Genomic DNA, 21,027 nt, shown 5'->3' with positions numbered 1-21,027 from the left:
TTATCGCATTGATTTGAACAAGATTATTTTGTACCATATTGCTATATCAAACCATACCATATTTTATATATATATATATATATATAGCATTATATATTTTACATTCTCTTTTTTTTGTTTTTAAAATTATTTATAATAATAATATTATAACCAATAATATTTTTAATAATACTAAAATTTTACCCAACAAATCTTGTATCAGTATGATAGCTTTAGATTTTGTTTAAAAAAGGGCCAGGTCTTATAAGAGAACAACATGATAACTATAATATTTACAACACCAAAAACTCGGCACCGAAAACAAAAGCATGCATTACACTCTACAGAATATTCAAGCCACGCTCATACCAAGTATAATCATACCAAGTGGTCAAAGCATCTCTCCCTCCCTCCCTCCAAAAACAGTTTGGGGGTATGATGAAATTGAGTCATCTATTTCTCCAACCTCATGGATAAGTTGTTAGCTGTGTCCTTATGAGCTGAAGTGGTTTTCTTTTGTCTTTTCTGAACAATAAATCTGTAAACATTGCGTTTTGTTAGGGGGATTTTTTTTTACATTTGTTTAGAGAGCATTTTCTATACATACAGTATAGAAACAACTACATCTCAAGCTGCACTACCAAACAGGACCACACAGAGACGCCAACAGACCACTATACTAGTCGCCTTAACCTGACTATATATAAATATATACCAATCCATTCAGAAATATTAAACAGAGCAAAAAAACAAATTTAAAAAGTAAATAAAAACATTCTGAATTTCTCAAATATGGTGATCTGTAGGCGGCTCGACATCACCAGTGAACAGTTCCTCTGTCAGTGTTGATGCCCATATGTATATAAACACCACTGACCATTGCAAACTTCTATAATAACACACTTTTTCAGCAAGTGTTCATTATAAAACACTTGCCAGACATGCGGCTGTACTGAAATGTACTCGTGCAAAAAGCTATCAGAGAATGCACATACACGGTCTGTCTGTTTGCACATTAATAATAGTGCGTGTCTAATAATGTACGATTCCTGTATGTCACTGTAATTATCTTTACCTCCATTACAATTGTCATCCATCTAAACTTCCCTGGTTTGCTTTATTCACCCCATACAGATTAGTCCTGACTTCTTGTTTCTTATTTATAGAGTTTGTTCCCACCAATTGCTGCACAAGTAAAGCTTAGGTATGTTGAAGAAAGGGGGCGGTACTACACAGAACGTAACTTGATGCTGATTGGACAGTATATCAAGAGGCAAAACAAGCAGTCTAGAACAGTGACAGCTGTGATTAAAAAATAAAATAAAATCAAACACTCAAATCCAGTCTGAGCAACACAAAAACACTAACTAAAAAAAAAAAAAAAAAAAAAAGACTGTCTCAAAAAAAAAAAAAAAAAAAAAAAAAGAATATATATATATATATTATGAATTAATTAATATTAACACTCACCTGATAAAGTCAATGTAACAGCATCGCTGATGCTCTTTGCTTCACAGCTGTATTTACTATTATCAGACAGAGATGTGATGGTGTAGACTCTCTCAGTGATGTCTGGGATGACTGAACCATCTTTAAACCAGCTGTATGTCCACTGAATGTCTCCTGCTCCCTGTATGTCACATGTGAGAGTGACTGTCTCTCCTCTGAACACACGCTGATCTGGACTCACCTTCACTACAGCTTTTGGTTCCACTGAGTTAATACATTTAAGAGTAAATATGGATACATTAAAAATCATTACCTGTTATGTTTAAACTGAGAGATTTCAGATTTGTTATATGAACAAGTTATTTACCTTGAGTGAGTCCAGAATGGCTGCATAATAGCATCAACACTAAACAGCAAAAAATACAGAAACAAAGCGTTAGATGCATAGATAGTGTCAGACACAGACGAGGACACAGAGGATTCAGTGCAATAGTGTTTAATGTGAATCAGAGGTTTCAGACACAGGTGAATCTTGACACGTAGACAACACAGTGGTAACACAACTTTCCTTTGAGGTGATGGTGATACAGATGGTGACTCAGACGAAGACGATGGGAACAGGTAGGCAGACGAGGATGAAGAGGGTTCAATATATCAGGTAGGTTCGACGAAGGGAGTTCAGGTAAGTTGGGAGATCGGTGCAAGACCAGACAATGAGTGATGGTGACTGAGGGCTTTATGTGTGGCACTGGTGATGATGCACAGGTGTTCAGAATTCTGGTGATTGGGAACGAGGGGGCGTGGCGTAAGTGTCCGATTCAGGGAGTGTAGATGGTGTGGCTGTGACAGTACCCCCTCCCCCCCGGGCGGCTCCTGACGGCTGGGATCTTGAACGACGACGGGGTCTACCACGGCCCCGGGGAGCGGGGCGGTCTGGATGGTCTCGGTGAAAGTCGGTGAGAAGGCTAGGGTCCAGGATGTCATTACGATTAACCCAGCAACGCTCCTCCGGGCCGTAGTTCTCCCAGTCTACAAGGTACTCCAGTTGAGGACCCCCGTCGTCGAGAGTCGAGGATAGCTCTCACCCGGAAGATGCTGTTGTCTTCTTCGATGGCGGGAGGAGGAGGTACGGCATCATCACCAGGCTCTGTGGATGGAGGAGACAAAGGTTCAGTGAATGGTTTGAGGAGTGAGACATGGAATGAAGGTGAAATACGGTACTGTGCTGGTAGCTGGAGTCTATAGGTCACTTCGTTCAGTTGCCGTTCGATCTTGAATGGTCCGATGTATCGAGGACTCAGCTTACGGCAGGGCAGCCGGAGGCGGATGTCCCTCGTCGAGAGCCAGACCAGCTGTCCAGGTTGGTATTGTGGCGTAGGTCTTCGACGAGCGTCCGCTTGCTCTTTATGCCTCCGAACTGCCCGCTGGAGATGCACGTGAGCCGAGTCCCAGACCCTCTCGCTCTGTCGGAACCAGTGATCTACCGCTGGGACCTCCGAGGGCTCACCCGACCATGGGAAGAGTGGAGGCTGGTATCCGAGGACACATTGGAAGGGGGTGAGCCCGGTGGTAGATTGCTGGAGGGAGTTCTGTGCATATTCTGCCCAGGGTAGGTACTGGCTCCAACAGTCCTGATTCCGGTGGCAGTAGACCCTCAGGAACCTCCCGATCTCCTGGATCTTTCGCTCAGTCTGGCCATTGGTCTGGGGATGGTATCCTGAAGAGAGGCTGACGGATACTCCTAGGAGGCGGAAGAAAGCTGACCAGACTCTGGAGATGAATTGGGGACCCCTGTCGGAGATGATGTCTTCTGGAATGCCAAAGTGACAGAACACATTGTGGAATAGTGCCTCTGCCGCTTCAAACGCTGTGGGAAGTCCTTTGAGAGATATGAGTTTGCATGATTTTGAAAACCTGTCGACTACTACCAGCACACAAGTATTGCCTTGAGAAAGGGGGGAGGTCAGTCATGAAATCTACACCTATATGGGTCCATGGACGTTCAGGAATGGGCAGAGGCACCAGTTTACCTTCCGGGAGTCTCCTAGGGGTGTTCGCTATGGCGCAGACTGAGCATCCTTTGAGGTAACGGGAGGTATCCTGACTCATCGAGGGCCACCAGTAACGTTGTTGCAGGAGCGAGAGGGTCCGCCTCCTGCCTGGATGTCCAGATCCCGGAGAGGTGTGAGCCAAGTCCAGAAGGGTAATCCAATGTTGAGGAGGGACGAAGAGTTTCCCTTCTGGACCTCCCGGCGGAGCAGGGTGTTGATGGTTTTCTTGTTCAATCAGACGATTAAGGTCCCATTGAATGGGACTTACAATCATGGCTGGAGGAAGGATTGATTCGGGAGATTCTGGTTCTGGGTCTGCCTGATGAAGGCGGGATAGAGCATCAGCTCTATTGTTCTGGGAGCCAGGGCGATACGTGACTTTAAAGTCGAATCTCGTGAAGAATAAGGCCCATCTAGCTTGGCGATGATTCAGTCTCTTAGCTTCACGGAGGTATTCCAGGTTCCGGTGGTCAGTGATCACCTCGAAAGGGACCTTGGCTCCCTCCAGCCAATGACGCCACTCTTCCAGAGCCAGCTTGATAGCCAGTAGTTCACGGTTTACCTATGTCGTAATTTTGCTCCGCCGGGGATAGCTTCTTCGAGAAGAAGGCACATGGATGGAGTCGTGGAGGATCCCCCTGCCGCTGGGAAAGTACCGCTCCGACCCCGGTCGACGAGGCATCCACTTCCACTATGAACTGTTGGTTGGGATCAGGATGAGCTAGGATCGGAGCGGTCTTGAAGGCTTGTTTGAGATGATGGAAAGCTTCAGTGGCCATGGGGTTCCAGGACAGAGACTTGGGCCGGTTCCGGAGGAGTGAGGTTAGAGGTGAGCTGAGTATACTGTAGTTCTTGATGAATCTCCTATAAAAGTTGGCAAAGCCCAGGAAGCGTTGGAGTTCTTTAATGGAGCCAGGTTGGGGCCAGTGTGTGATGGTGCTTTCCACCTTCCCCTGGTCCATCTTCACGCCACGTGGGCCGATGATGTATCCCAGGAACTGGACTGAGGGCGTGTGGAACTCACATTTTTCTAACTTGAGATACAGATGGTGTTCCCGGAGTTTTCAGAGTACAAATATGACATCTTGGATGTGTTCTTCCTGGGATGTGGAGTAAATGAGGATATCATCGATGTAGACAATTACGAACTGGTTGAGGTATTCTCTGAAGATCTCGTTCATGTAGTTCTGAAAGACGGAAGGACTGTTGGATAACCCATATGGCATGACCCTGTATTCATAGTGCCCGGAAGGAGTGATGAAAGCTGTCTTCCACTCGTCCCCCTTCCGGATTCGGATTAGATTGTAGGCGCTCCTCAAGTCCAGTTTGGTGAAGATCTTTGCTCCGCGTAGTTGTTCTAAGGCAGCTGGGACCAGGGGAAGAGGATAACTGAATTTGACGGTTTGAGAGTTGAGATGGCGATAATCTATACACGGCCTCAAGCCTCCGTCCTTCTTGGCCACGAAGAAAAAGCTGGAAGCGGCAGGGGAAGTAGATGGTCGGATGAATTCTTGAGCGAGAGCTTCCTGTACGTACTCCTCCATGGCCTTCTGCTCCGGGATGGACAGAGGATAGACTTGTCCCTTGGGAAGGGTTGCTCCAGGCAGGAGGTCGATAGCGCAGTCCCATGGCCGATGAGGTGGAAGTTTCGTTGCCAACCGCTTGCTGAACACATCCTGGAACGCCCGATATTCTGGAGGGATGGTATGTTCCGCCTTAGTTTCGGGGCTTTCCACTGATGTGGACTGGACCGGTAGGGATGACTTCTTGAGGGATGGAGTGACCTTGGGAACTTTAACTGGTGGAGTGATGCAGGTAGAATGACAGGAATTTCCCCATTTCAGGATCTCACCTGTGGGCCAATGGATGTGTGGTTGATGTTGGTTAAGCCATGGGCGGCCCAGGATGATATCTGCAGTGGATTCCTCCAGCACCATGAACGTGATGTCTTCCTCATGCAGGGAACCCACGCGGAGGATGACTGTGGGGGAGAAATAGCGGACATGACCTCTGCCCAGCGGCTTTCCTTGTATGGTTGTTACTTTGAGTTCGACGGGGCTTCGATGACGCTTGACACTTAGACGATTTAATGTTTGCTGGTTGATGAAGTTCCCCGCCGGAGTCGATGAGGGCTTGTACTGAAATAGAAGAGTGGAGATGTCTTAGAGTAACCCAGGTTTGAGTTAATGGAGCAGTTTGAGGTGGTAGATGGATGGTACTCACCGCTGGGCGTGGAGGTCGTACGGGACATGATGGTAATAAGTGTCCCTCTCCCCCACAGTAGAGACACAGCCCGGTGTTAATCCTCCGCTGACGTTCTGATGTAGATAGGTGGTGTGAATCTACCTGCATGGGTTCAGGTGCTGGAGGAGCGACAGATGGTAGAGCGGGCGGAGGAAGTACAGCGGGAGTGAGTTGATGACATGCAGTGAGTCTCTGGGCGACTCTGATGGACTTCTGGATAAGACACTCCAGTCCCAGTGAATCTTCATATACAACAATCAAACCTTGTATCTTTTCACATAAACCGTGGCGATATGCCGTAATTAAGGCCGTTTCATTCCAACCGCTGATGTAAGCGAGGGTACGAAAGCGAACAGCATAATCACTCACGGACTCATTTTTCTGTTGGCGAATTGTAAACAGTTGATCATGGACAGATAATTCAGAAGTTTGTTGACCAAAGACAGATTTTAACTGGGAACAGAAATCAGTAACAGATCCAGTGGCAGATGAATTCGATTCCCAGAGAGATTGAGCCCATTGGAGAGCTTTACCTGTGAGCAGATTGATGATAAAAGCAACTCGGCTGCGTTCGGTGGTGAATAAGTGTGCGTTGGACTCCAGGTAGAGTGAACACTGTAGCAGAAACCCGCTGCAATCCTCCGCCGCGCCGCTGTATGTCGCTGGTGTGGCCATGGGACTCGCAGGGGCAACTGAAGAAGTGACCGGAGTTGTAGCGATGTTTGATGGCGATGAGCTGTTGACATCAGGTGAGGGAAGTTGCATGAGTGAGGACCGTACAGCGTGAACCAGTTCAGTGAAGGGATCCGCGGTGCGGTCCTCGCCTGTGTCTGAAGAGCTCTGCATGAGGTCTGGTCTTCTGTCAGACACAGACGAGGACACAGAGGATTCAGTGCAATAGTGTTTAATGTGAATCAGAGGTTTCAGACACAGGTGAATCTTGACACGTAGACAACACAGTGGTAACACAACTTTCCTTTGAGGTGATGGTGATACAGATGGTGACTCAGACGAAGACGATGGGAACAGGTAGGCAGACGAGGATGAAGAGGGTTCAATATATCAGGTAGGTTCGACGAAGGGCGTTCAGGTAAGTTGGGAGATCGGTGCAAGACCAGACAATGAGTGATGGTGACTGAGGGCTTTATGTGTGGCACTGGTGATGATGCACAGGTGTTCAGAATTCTGGTGATTGGGAACGAGGGGGCGTGGCGTAAGTGTCCGATTCAGGGAGTGTAGATGGTGTGGCTGTGACAGATAGATAGTTCAGAACACTTTTTATTAAATTTATATATTTATTAAATAAACATAAATAAATGTATTTAATTTATTTAATGATGAAATTTTAGATTACTAGATAACATTAGATTATTTAGCTCAACGTTAAAGAATACTAATTTTTCTCACCAGTCCACCATTAATATTCCTGCATTGACTTCTTTCTCACCAGTAATTCAATCATATCAAATATTTCTAAATCAAAGATCAATCCAATAGTCATTAGTGATCATGCCCCAGTAACATTAAAATGGAATAAAATTAGTCCACATAAACCCATTACTAGATGGCGATTCAACACATCTCTTCTGAAAGACCATGCTTTTGACAGTTATTTTAAAAGAGACTGGACATGCTTTCTAGAGATGAATGACTCCCTGGAATCATCTCCATCTCTTCTGCGGGAAGCAGGGAAAGCAGTACTAAGAGGAAAAATAATTTCATTCTCTGTTTATAAAAAAAGGAAAGAGAAGGAACAACAAGCAGAACTGGAACAAAAAACCAAACAGCTAAAAGACATAAATTATCCAACAGGAAAATATAAATTAAAATTAAATGAATTAATTAATAAACATGCCTAGTTCCTAATTTAAAGACTAAGACAGGAAGACTTCCATCATAGAAACAAATCTGGTAAATATTTGGCAAATCAAATCAAAATAAGGAAAAAAACAACAATACCAGTTATTACAAACACAGCAGGAAAGTCCACCAACTCACCGAAAGAAATAAATCAAATATTTCATTTTTTTTTTTACAGTAAATTATATTCCTCTGAAAAAGAACTGAATCATAAAGACATCAATTCATTTCTCAACAATATCAACCTACCTCAACTTCAAATAAGTAAACATCAAATAAGTTCTCTTGTATCCCCCTTAACAGAACATGAACTTTTTAATGCCCTTAAACTCATGCCGAACAATAAAGCACCAGGTCCTGATGGATTCCCTGAGTTCTACAAACACTTTTGGTCCACTTTATCACCACTCTTCACCTGAATGATAAATGAATCACTCCTTATCAAACCCAATAAAAACCCCAACATTACCGTCAAGCTATTGTCCAATTTCCCTAATCAAAATCATCGCCAAAGTACTAGAATAGAAAATGTCACACCATCTATAGAGATAAGTGTCAGACCATCTATTGGGGGATGGTGTGGCCTAGTGGTTAGAAAGTTTAACTCCTAACCAAAGGTTGTGGGTTCGAGTCTTGGGACAGCAATACCAAGACTGAGGTGCCCTTGAGCAAGGCAGTGAACCCCCAACTGCTCCCCGGGTGCTGCAGCATAAATGATGCCCACTGCTCTGTGTGTGTGTGTGTATGTGCGTGTGTGTGTGTGTGTGTGTGTTTGATGTTTACCCCAGGCTGTCAGAGCTGTTTGGACTCAACTATACTCCATTACTTAAAACAATAGATGATGATCTTCAACGCTGGTTGAATTTACCACTATCTATTATGTGCAGAATATCAGTACTTATAATGACTATACTCCCTAAATTAAACTATTTATTTACAATGACTCCAACACAACCCACCATTACCTGGTTTAAATCGCTAGATTCAATCATTGCCAAATTCTATTAGAAAAACAAGACCCCAAGAATAAAATTGACTACCAGAAACCAAATACACAAGAAAGACTGGAAGCACCACATTTCTACCACTGCTTTCTGGCCAATCAGCTCCAAAATATATACAAATGGATTCACCCTAACCCATCAGAAAGCACATGGCTAGATGTTGAACAAACAATTTGAAAACACTTTAGAATTACCCTTCTACAATCAGACAATCAAAAAGCAAAGTCTTAAAATGCCAACAATAGAAGCAGTTCTGACAGCCTGGTTGAAATTTCATTGAATCACAAACACCCCTCTTTCACCATCCAAATACACCCCCATCAGGAATAACCCAGATTTTATAGCTAACAAGAAGCCACTCAACTTACGCACATGGGCAGAAAAGGACATCACACAACTTCAATATATTCTTCATAATAATAAACTGGCACCATTCTCAAACTTGTTCTAGAAATAGGCCTGACTCTCAAACATATTGTTTTGGGATGCACCATACCATCTATGAGCTGCTCTATCAGAGTGCCACGAGAGCCACCCCCCCACACCCCACTTAGAACAGTATTTAAAATCTATGTTATGGTAAGTGTGCACGTGAAGTCTTTGCACACTTTCTGAAATCCACACTGTGGTAAGTTCGCACGCTGGTGCTCTGCATTCTTTCTAAAATCCTATATGGTGAGGGCTTCGCACAGTTGCTTCATGCCCTTTCTTGAGTTGGTAAAAGCCCCATTCATCTTGGGCGCCACGCCACCTATGTATCCTTGGAACAGGGTGTGAATCTAAACAGGGTGTTGCTACTAGGGATCTGTTGAGACAGTTCCTTCAGCAAGCTTATGCAAGAGCAAGCGGTAGCCCCTGTGTGACAGGCAAGACTCAGTATAAAATGCTAGACTCTTTGCCGTATCTCTTTAAAGGAATCTTTCCTGATTCCAAGCCTTGAGCTCTACCCGGGTCGAGGCCCTAACAGGTAAGTTGGGTATGTAGCCTAGGCCTTTGGCCGTAAGGGATAGTCATGGACAGCCGTCTAACGTCCCAGGGGCAACTCCCATGGAAATGGTATAGTTGGTACTTAGTGCTCGCCATGGTTCTGGCCTGCACTCCCCTCAGCGTGGTGGCGTGGGTATACTGTTCTCCATAGCGACCCCTAGAGGACGCAGTTCGAAGTTCCCTCATGAACTGGAAATCAAGGAATATCATACATATTACATCTTGGAAAAACTTGCTAACAGGGATGCAACAATACCATTTTTTCAGAACCGATCCGATACCGAAAATTCTGAGTATCTGCCGATACTGGTCCAATCCGATACCAGCACAGTTTTTTTTTTAATCAGTGTAGAATTTCTATACTTCTCTGTGTTGATCTGATCACCACTCTTTTGTGTGTTAAACACAATCTACTACATAGAGACAATTTCATTTTAATGAAAAATAGCAAATGAAAAAATACATCAATCTATGACAAAAATACTATTATAAACTAGGTTAGTGGATAATTCAGCAGCAAAAAATACTCTAGATTCTAGAAAAAATCACGGGTGCCAGTTATTTTATAAAATCTAGTGAAATATTTTATTTACCATTAAAAGTGAATAAGTCTAAATGTGGTAAAATGTTACACATTGCTATTTGTATTGTTGTAATATACATTCATATAAAAAAGTATATACATTTATATAGAAATATAAAAGACATTTCTTTTAAATGTATAGCACAGTAATAAAGGCAGCAGGACAGAACAAGAAAGACTATTAATAATCTTTGATTGCGCAGAAAGGTATTATAATACTAAAGGCGCCAATATAGAGCGGCACAGAGTGCTTATGCACATCCTGTGCACAGAATGATAAGCTTTAAACAACACGGAGTCACAGTGCGCAGGCTGCGCAACCCTCCGAGTCCGCACAGAAATGTTAGTACAACACAAATGCTGCTCTGCTCATGTTCATCTTCAGTTCTCTCTTCACAGCAGTTCAGTCAGTGTACTGTTTGAGTAAATTAATTACTCCGGGATATTGGTAAATTTCGACTCAGAGAGAGTGTCAGCCACGTTAAAAAAGTGTTTGAAACTTTTCTTTGAACAGTTTTCAACCTCAGTTACTGTCTGCTCTTAAAGAGAGTTTCATCATTTTGACTGTAGTAGCCAAACGCGACACGCTGTTTGATTGCTGAATGGAGGATGACAGACAGCCGCAGTGGAAAGAAGAGTTTATGTGAACTTGAATTTAATGACTTAAATATTCATCTGTACCTCACCACACTGATAGTGCATGAAAACGTTTTGGTGCTTTATAACGTTTTTGTGCCTTTCGTGGGGCTCAACAATAACACAGAATAGTATACACACAATATCGGATTTGGATCGGTCATTCATCGGCTTGCCTCATAAGTGAATAATTAGACACAAAATAATGATTTGAGTTGAAATATTTGAACGCAAAGCTTCCTTGGACACAGCAGTTGCTAACAAGCGGCAAGTTTAAACTAGACAGACCAAGTGTTGGATTGTGTTTTTTTTTCTTTTCTTTTTTTGTCATTTAAATTCTGCCGTTTTTACAGCCATTGGCTTTGCAGGATTGTGGCATCTTCGAATATTCATTGATTATTATGGTGAATGATGTCAAGTTGACCATTACAATATGGCCGACAGCTTACGTATAGTGGCCCATAGAAGCAGTCGCTAATTAGGCATCTACGTATACATAACATATCTATGGATAACATACCTCGGAATGTCATGACTGACCAATCAGAATCAAGTATTCCACTGAGCAGTGTAATAAATAATAATGAATTACCATTCTGGTTTATGTCACCAAAACCTGCGGTTTGTGTCTCATTGTATCATGAGCCCTGTGCCCTGTGCCCTCTGCCCTGCACCCCGCAGCATCTCTTCTTGATGGCCCATAATAGCGTGACTTGGATGGGGTATTACTTATGCCGTGGTAATGGAGGGCCCTGAGGCAGCCTTATAATACCTTATCATTAATAGCTGTATTAATGTTATTATTATTATTATCGTTGCTGTTGTTGTTGTTATTATACTACTATTATTATGATTATGATTATTATTTTTCATCTTCCTGATCTTCCAACCTCCCCCTCGCTCCTGATGAAATAAGTTTATTGTTAATATTGTTATTATTACTACTATCACTAATACTATTATTATTACTACTATTTGTCATCTTCCTAATCCTCCAACTTTCCCCTCATTTCTGTTGAATTAAATTCTTTATTATTATTGTTATTATAATTTTTGCTAATACTATTACTATTATTATTTCCCACCCTCATCATTCTCCATCCTCCAAATTTCATTATTATTATTATTATTATTATTATTATTATTATTATTATTATTATTGTCACCAAATTTTTGTTTTTGTTTTAATACAGAGTTCTAGCATGAAACTCTGATGGCGCAGTCTGATAGATCTAACTGAATTTGACGTAATGACATCATTATCACATGGCACAGCTGATTGGTTCTCTCCTGTTTTGGTAGCCAATGAGCTCACTGCTCAACATTCAAATATATGACTAGAGCTTGACGTAGCAGTGCAGCTTGCTTCAGAACAGCGAATTCAACATCTAAGATAAATGAATGCTCTTCTAATCCATATCACTGTGTGTATTGCATGGTCTGCCTAATTGAATTCAAAAATGAGCAACCATAATCAAGTTTAACTAAGTGTCATGTTAGCAGTTTGCATTGTATGCAGGAGTGAATATTAAGCATATGAGCAGCAGCATTTAGCATCTGTGTTTATACAGCTGGAGCAAAACGCAGTTTATAGAGCATACGTCCAGCCCAGGGTCATCACATGTGGTTGCTGCATGCACAAAGTACTCTCCTTTGTAGAATCCGTCTCAAGCCACCCGCGGGTCACTCTAGACCGCGACTCACTCTAGGCCTCCGGCCTTTTGCTCACTCAAGGCCACGTCGTGTGGCGCTGTTTCAGTGAGAAAGCGAAACTACTTTGCTTTTGCCTTCCAAAAAAAGACACAACTAGAAATTGTTTATTTCACGTTTAAAATGGGTTTTATGTTTATGTCTCGTCGCTGTGGCAGGACAAGGCATCACAATTTGTTAAGAGGATTAACATTTCCGTCACAGGCTTGAGGCAATCTTCCAATTACAACATGCTGGATAGCTGGCCAATCACAGCACACCTCGCTTTTCAGAGCGATGAGCCTTGTAAACATTGATGCGTTTCAGAAGGCGGGGCATAGAGGAGAAACAATAATGTACAGTATGTGGAAAATGTGTTTTTTTAAACTTAAATCCGCATAAACACATTTCATTAAACCAAATACACAAAATAATGTTATTTTTAGCAGCATCATATGACCCCTTTAAATGTTATTTGTATTACCTTCGTCTTTGTGAGCCTCCCTTCACATGAGCATGACAGAATAACCTGCCAAACAAGGAGTTATACAACGTGCTTTCCCCTGTTTTTTTTTTTTTTTTAAAATCTTTTATATATATATATATATATATATATATGAATCACCCCAACTTTCCCTCGAGGACCACACCATTCCTGGACATTTCCTACAGAACCAGCTACACGGAGGACACGCTCTGCTCATTCTACATTGCAAGCCTCAACACAGTTGTCCGGGCAAGGTTCTTCGCCGCATTTGTGGAGTGGGTGTGGTGAGCAACGTATCACCGTTCACTGTTGGCCTCACTGATGAGGAACTCTCCAGCCCCACTCTGGACCCAGAGCCCAGCCAACCGTCACCCTGCTGGACAGAGCATTTGCTAAAGCCCACAGCAGACAGAGAGCCAAAGCCCGCCGTGACTGACGAACCATCACCAGAGAGGTCGTCAGAGCTGAGGATCGCCCCGGAGCCTGAGCCTCATGGATCATCTGACCAGGTGCAAGAACCGGCAACAATGCATGCGACAGTGGATGTAACAGTGGAGAGTGAGGGGACGGAGGAAAGCTCTGCCCACTGTACCACCTCTGAGAGTGAACTGAGGGGATTTAACTGAATTTTATTTAGAACTACCCAGTCTTCTTCCATCATCTGAAATCTATGTATGTCCTGTTAAGGCCAAGGAGGCCGTTTTCAAACTGTCTATCTGCCCTGAACAGTCTGTCTCTGCCCCTTCACGACTATGGAGGTCCCAATACTGGGAGTGGCCATCTGGTGTGTGTGAGCAGCACACACCATCCCTGAAACCTCAGTAAAAATGACATTAGTCACTTCCTGTTTGTTGCTGCCGTGTGCTTTGAGTCTGAGCTCTCTCAAGTTAATTCTATATCGTCTATTTTTTATCCTAATATCAATTTCATACACAATCATTTTGTTTCTATAACGTGTGAATATATCTCCTATCATATTCTCCAACAAAAGCAATCAGAGCACATTGTTCTCACTAGTTTTATTTTGATTTCCCGAGTCCGCTATTAGCTTATGGCCCATTAGCATTGCCAGCGTGGTTGCCGCTAATCTTGCTTACATTGCTAATACTCTGTTCACACACATTACCATTGTTTTACTCACTGTTACTTGTTTTAATGGCCGATGTGTGTGTACCTTTGAGTGCAGGTGAGGACACGTTCTAGCTGCATTTGGTGCAGCTCGAGCTGGTGGAGAGGCAGGCCCAGCTGAGATAACGGAGAGCAGCGTTGGAAACCTCTGGGGCTGATGCTCACAAGTCCGGGGTGAGTATACAGCGCTGTTACAACATACTGTTATAAGCAACAATATATACTGCATGTTGCAACAATATATAGTGGTATTCTCAATGTTACTCAGAAAACAGAATACAGGTTTAACTCATTAGAAATACTTCTGCTTAATGATACACTGTCAGATATGCAAAAGAAGTCTATCGTATCTCTTGCTCTGGCTACAGCCAGGGCCGTATACAGATTTCCTAAAAGAATTTGCAGATTTCCTTTCAGACCTATTGGTTACTATTGATTAGGGGTGTGCAGCGAAGCCAGTATTTGTATGTGTATTTGTATCTGTAACAAACACAAAATTAATTGTATCTGTATCTGTATTCAGATAAAACCGGAAGCAGGCGGAGCTTGAACCAGAACTTTGTACAGTTGTATTTGATAAGACCGTTATATTTATGGTTTTACAGCCTATCTTTTTTTCATAGCTATCACTGAACACATATGCCATGTTAAACTATAATTATTATTATTTTTTATGATTATAACATTTATTTAAATATCTACTAACAGTCGGAGCCGATATCCTTGTATAGGCAGTGCTTCAAGATGTAGTGCGGTTGTGCCTCATGCAACGCAAGTTCGAGTCCCAGCTTGGGGACCTTTCATGATCTGATAAATAAATATTTAAATATCTAAATTAAAACTGTAAGGGTTCCTATAAAGTGTAGAAATATGGAAATTGATTTAAGTAATTTCCAGGAAATGCATGGAAAAAGGCAATTGCAACATTGCTATTTTATTTGTACTTATTGCATTCATAAACTCATTTAGCTACATCACACACTTGTTACTGCATTGTAATTTTAGAGGTTTATGTAAAACAGCATGATTTCCTTTGGCACACCAGTTCCTGCTCAGTTAAAAAAAAAATTCACTTAAGCAGGGCTAGGCCTAATTTGCAGGTCTGGAAAAGCTGGGGGGGGGGGGGGGGGGCCAGAGTATGGAAACATATTTTGTGTTTCAACTATTTGTCCTATTCTGTGTTCTAAAATATAAAATTAATAATTTCCAAAAATAAATTTATCATACAAGTAGGAAGATTTCATGACAAAAAATAAAAATAAAAAAAATAGTGATGATTTGAACATGACTGAATGAATTCAAGGCGCACATTTTCATTAAGCACATTTTCATCAAGCAGAACTCTTTAAATGAGTCTTTTTTGAACTTCACTAAACAAATGTGCATGTGCATGTGCCACGTAAACCAGCAAAAGATAAGGAAGCAAACATATAGGCCTAGTAGAAAATGTATCTGTATTTAAGTTGATTACTTGCCTACTCTGGACAGAGAGCTGGTTTGGTTTTTGAGAGACAGAGAAGGCAACACGGCTGTTTGATTGAAGATCACACTGTGCTTATTCCTTTCATTTGTGTATCATATCATAGCCTACAAGGTTTAAATCATTGCCCTTTAAATATACACAAATAGTATGATGTATCATTTTAGGTAATATTACTCTGGCCAAGCTCTGATTTCTGAGAGATGCACAGAGTGGCAACAGCAATGCAGTGTTTGATTTGAGTTCTTTTCATTCATAAAGTTTACATTCATTCACTTCACACACTCATTATTGCGTGAATTTAGAGGTTTGTGTAAAATATCGCGCTGATCCCCTGGCTCACATGTGAATCTAGCTAACAGACTGTGCTGCAGCCTCAGCCGAATATTCGGGCAGAATTATTCGTTGTCCGTTATTCGGTTTTGAAGCCATTATCCGTGCCTTTCCAAATAAGGAATTCGGCTTTGAAGAACTACCCAGGAAGAACTATTGGTCCAACCACTAAAGATAGATTTAGAAATAACCTGCCTGATTTATTTCAACTGGTCTGTGTTCCCATAAGTACATGAATTAGATGAAATGACTAGCAACATGGGCACTATCTTCTCTAATACATTTGTAGCTGTTGCCCCCATCGAATTAAAAAAGGTTAGAGAAAAATGTACTGCGCCATGGTACAACAGTAATACCCACTCTCTCAAGAAAGAAAATCATAATCTTGAGCGCAAATGGAGAAAGACTAACTTGGAAGTTTTTGGAATTGCATGGAAAAACAGTATGTCCAACTATAGACAGGCTCTAAAAGCTGCTAGGACCAAGCATAACTGCAAACTCATAGAAAACAACCAAAACAATCCAAGGCTTTTATTTAGCAGAGTGGCTAGATTAACAAATAACCAGACACCACCCAGTCTAAATATAGTAGATTCTACAGCTTCAAATACTTCAGCTTCATTTATCGCACCAAAAAAAAAAAAAGAATGCAGTGCTTTACAACTATAGGACAGGAGATGCTAAATAAACTTATCACTGCATCTAAACCAACAACGTATTTATTAGATCCTGTACCCACTTAATTACTGAAAGAGTTCTTCTGTAGCAGAAGAACCGCTTCTCAATATTATTAACTCATCGTTATCTCTAGGTCATGTCCCAAAAACATTCAAGCTGTAGGTTATTAAGCCTCTCATTAAGAAACCACAACTAGAACCTTGTGAACTGGCATATTACAGACCCATTTAAAATCTTCTGTTTATGTCTAAAGTTTTAGAAAAACTTGTGTCCTCTCAACTGAGCTCCTTCTTGCAAAAAAATTAAGAAATTCTCCATGAAGAATTTCAGTCAGGTTTCAGGCCCCACCGTAGCACAGAAACTGCACTTGTTAAAATTGCGTCTGACCAAGGCTGCATCTCAATGCTAGTTTTACTTGAACTTTGTGCTGCGTTAGAACACCATAGATCATGACATACTCATAGATCGATTACAAAACTATATGGGTATTCAAGGACAGGCTTTAAGATGGTTTAGATCCTACCATGGTAGGATACCACGATGGTGTAGCTCACTCCTATTCCGCCATGGCCCGTCAGTCCACCAGCTCTCCCGGGCTCCCTTGTCCCTCCGGCTCCACCTTGGTCTGTTGCCGACCCACCTCAGGACTCCACTCCTCCTGCTGTGCCTTGCTGATCCAGCCCACCGGCTCCGTTGGACTCCTCCCTCTCTTTAGTTCCACCTTGGTCCTCTGTCATGCCGGTTCCACAATGGCCTTCAAGATCCCTGCCTATGTCTTGGTTGCCTGAGTCATCTGAGTCATAGTAATGTTGAAAATGCTTACAGGCAGAAGTTGAAATGGGAAACACCCGCACTCAGGATGATTCTATGTTACAGGACTGTTTTAATTACATCGACTGGGATATGTTCCGGGCTGCATCCGATGTTGACATCAATGTTTACATGGACACCATCACGTGCTTTATAAGGAAGTGCATAGAAAACATTCAAAACAATCAGAACCTACCCAAATCAGAAACTGTGGATTAACACTGATGTTCACGTGGCTTTAAAGGGTCAAACTTCTGCCTTTAATTCCATTACTGCGGATGATTATAAGCAAGCCAGCTATGCCCTCCGCAAAACCATCAAGACAGCAAAATGCCAATACAAAGATAAAATTGAAGCACAGTTCACCACTTCTAACTAGGACTCCACAACATCCAACCTACAAGGATCGCAAACACCCTGCTACAAACACTGCTTCCTCACTGCCTGACGAGCTCAACACCTTTTACGCTCGCTTCGAAGTCAGTGGCTCCTCCCCAACGCAGAGTACTCCCGCGGCTGAGACTGCTGAGCTCGTCCACTCTCCGTGTCTGTAGCGAATGTTACCTGATCGCTCCGGTGCATGAATATCTGCAAAGCCGCAGGTCCAGGCGGCATTCCTGACCGAGCGCTTAAAACATGCGCTCACCAACTAGCTGGAGTCTTCACAGACATATTTAACCTCTCCCTTTCCCTATCTGTTGTCTCTCAATGTTTCAAAACATCCACCATTGTGCCAATACAAATGACACCCCAAGCTTTTTGCTTGAATGTCCAATGTCCAATGTTTTTGCTTGAATAGTTCCAACTGGTGCCATGTTGATCTGACTCCCATCATCAGTAAGTGCTTTGAGAAGCTTATCAGAGATCCCATCTCCTCTGTATTACTAGCATCACTCGACCCACTGCAGTTTGCCTACCGCAATAACCATTCCACAGATGATGCAATTGCTTTCACCCTGCACATTGCTCTTTCCCATTTTGACAAGAGGAACACATATGTGAGAATGTTGTTTGTTGACTACAGCTCAGCGTTTAATACCATAGTGCCCTCTATGCTTGTGGTGAAACTCCGGGCTCTGGGTCTGAACAATTCTCTATGCAGCTGGATCCTGGACTTCTTGTCAGGCAGACAGCAGGTGGTCAGAGTTGGCAGCAACATATTCTCCCCTCCTCTGACCCTCAACACTGGAGCCCCACAGGGCGGCATTCTCAGTCCTCTCCTGTAGTCCCAGTGCACACATGACTGTGTAGCCATGCAAAGCTCCAATGTCATCATCAAATTCGCAGATGACACAACAGTGGTAGGCCTGATCACCGACGATGATGAATCAGTCTACAGAGAAGAGATGCGTACCCTGACTAACTGGTGCCACAACAACCTATCTCTGAACATCAAGAAGACCAAGATGCTGGTGGTGGATTTCAGGAAACGGACCAGTGAGCACTCCCCATCACCATCGATGGGACTCCAGTGGAGCGGGTCAGCAGCTTTAAGTTCCTCTGCATTCACATCACCTAGGACCTCACCTGGACTACTCACACACAGTCAGTAGTAGGGAAGACCCACCAGCATCTCTTCTTCCTCAGGCGACTGAAGAAATTAGGTCTGAGCTAAAAAATCCTCAGACAGTTCTACAGTTGCACTGTGGAGAGCTTCCTGACTGGCTGCATCACCGCCTGGTACGGGAACTGCACAGAAAGCCCTGCAGAGAATAGTTCAGACAGTCCAGCACATCGTCGGAGGTGAGCTACGCTCCCTCCAGGACATCTAAACCCAGAGATGCGTGAGGAAAGCATGGAAGATCATCAGAGAACTCACAAACTCTTCTCACTGCTACCATCAGGCAGACGGTACCGCAGTATCAGGACCTGAACCAGCAGAATGTGAGACCGCTTTCTCGCAGGCCATCAGACTACTGAACTCCAGATAGCAAAACGATAATCGCCTACCTACCCCTACCCATCACACTGGATTCCATCAACACACCAGCCACACTGACTCTGACAGCACTATAGCATGTCTTGCACTGCATAGCATAGAACACACGCAGCTCCATCTTCTCTTCTGTACTAACAAACTACTGCACTTCACAGTAAAACACTACAGTATACATCACTATAAGTCATATGTAAAAGCTATATATTTATAAGTCTCTTGAATATACTGTGCACTATTGTACCCAATAATTTCACCATCGTTACACTTCTGTACATGATATGTGACAATAAAGAGATTTGATATGATTTAATATGACAAATAAATAGCAATACATTTTCAGTATAAGTGCATACATTTAAATAACAATTTCAGCAAAGATAAAACAAAAACATCACTACCTCTCCATTATTTTATAAGAACTATCTATATTATTTTAATTTTACCACAATACCTTGATGTTACAATATAAATACAGATATATATAATATAAATCAATTAATCAAACTATCTCTATTTTGATTGGAGCAGACAGTCTCTCTCTCTCTCTCTCTCTCTCTCTCTCTCTCTCACTCGCTCTCTCTCTGGTTTCCATGTTTTATGGGGACATAAAATACCAGGAATACAGAATTTATCATTTTGTGATACTTTGTATCCATATTTTATGTTATTTTATTAAAAAAAATGTTTTAATAAGTTTGAAGTTGGTTGCATCAAGCACAAGGATGAGCACAATTTTTTTTTTACAACTTCTCCTTTTGTTGAACAAGAAGCAAGGTATACATCAATATAAAAACACCAGGGTAAGTAAACTATGACTGAATTTTCATTTTTGGGTAAACTATCACCATAACTGTCTCTCTCTGGTGGAATGCCATTCCTAACCCTACCTAGACAGCCAAATCTCTTTCAGTATACACTAATATTCAAATTAAATATTTAAACATTTCAGCAACAGCTAAAAACTCATCTTTTCTCTGTGAACTGTATCTAAATTATTCTGTAAACACAGTTCCAGCTTATTTTCAAATGTTTCAAAACTGTGATGTAAAATGATATTTAAAATTTTTTATTATTACTTCTCATGCCATTGCCTACTCAGGATTAATTGCTTTGTGTTATTCCAAATTTATAAGTTGCCATATAAAAAAAGAAATGCTATATGTTTAAATGAAAATGCTAATAAAATACGTTCAAATACTCACAGAGGATGAAGGACAATGCACTGGACCTCATACTGCCACAACGCTGTTTGTTCAAAACCAATGCTTCCTGTGTTTTAATGCTCATTTCTTACATCAAAGAAGAGGGTGGGTCTACAGAGAGAGAGACAGAACAAAAAATGAATCTGTTTTGAGGGAGATATTTAACTTTTCTTTTAGTACATTTCAAATACAGAGCTGTACACAGCAGAAATAATAAGTATTTTGATCAGTCTGGCACACCTACTGATTGAGTACCATCTTTCATCCGCACCATCCTCATCTTCAGTTCAGGTCTTCTGTTAAAGATTCCTGTAAAAGCTGAAAATCATGTTTGTTTAATGCATCAGCTTACTAGTAAATAGTAAATAGCAATTACATTTAAATTACATTTACATTGTAACTTACATTTCAATTGTGTTGTTTTCCTCAAACAAACAAACAAATAAATGTATGTATGTACGTAAAATAATTATGATCAGGCACTCCAA

The 21,027-nt window shown here is 41.9% G+C and overlaps 1 protein-coding gene across 3 annotated transcripts in view; it reads right to left on the bottom strand.

Annotated features, from left to right (window-relative positions):
* LOC109112511 (Fc receptor-like protein 5) overlaps nucleotides 1–20,657 on the bottom strand; it is a 36,118-nt gene extending 15,461 nt beyond the window's left edge. The window contains exons 1-3 of one of the 3 annotated variants that reach the window (XM_042759396.1): nucleotides 20,540–20,657; nucleotides 1,796–1,834; nucleotides 1,450–1,692 (exon numbers count right to left, since the gene is read on the bottom strand). In XM_042759396.1, coding sequence (XP_042615330.1) covers nucleotides 1,450–1,692; nucleotides 1,796–1,834; nucleotides 20,540–20,624 — 367 coding nt within the window. In that variant the 5' untranslated portion in view covers nucleotides 20,625–20,657. Of the gene's footprint in view, nucleotides 1–363; nucleotides 520–1,449; nucleotides 1,693–1,795; nucleotides 1,835–20,539 lie in introns of those variants that run through there. The other 2 variants (XM_042759394.1, XM_042759395.1) reach the window with 2 other exon arrangements.
* Between the last annotated feature and the right edge of the window lie 370 nt (nucleotides 20,658–21,027).

This window comes from Cyprinus carpio, chromosome A7 (assembly GCF_018340385.1).
Source record: "Cyprinus carpio isolate SPL01 chromosome A7, ASM1834038v1, whole genome shotgun sequence".
Classification (NCBI taxonomy): Eukaryota; Metazoa; Chordata; class Actinopteri; order Cypriniformes; family Cyprinidae; genus Cyprinus; species Cyprinus carpio.
This window is presented reverse-complemented; position numbering and strand designations above follow the sequence as displayed.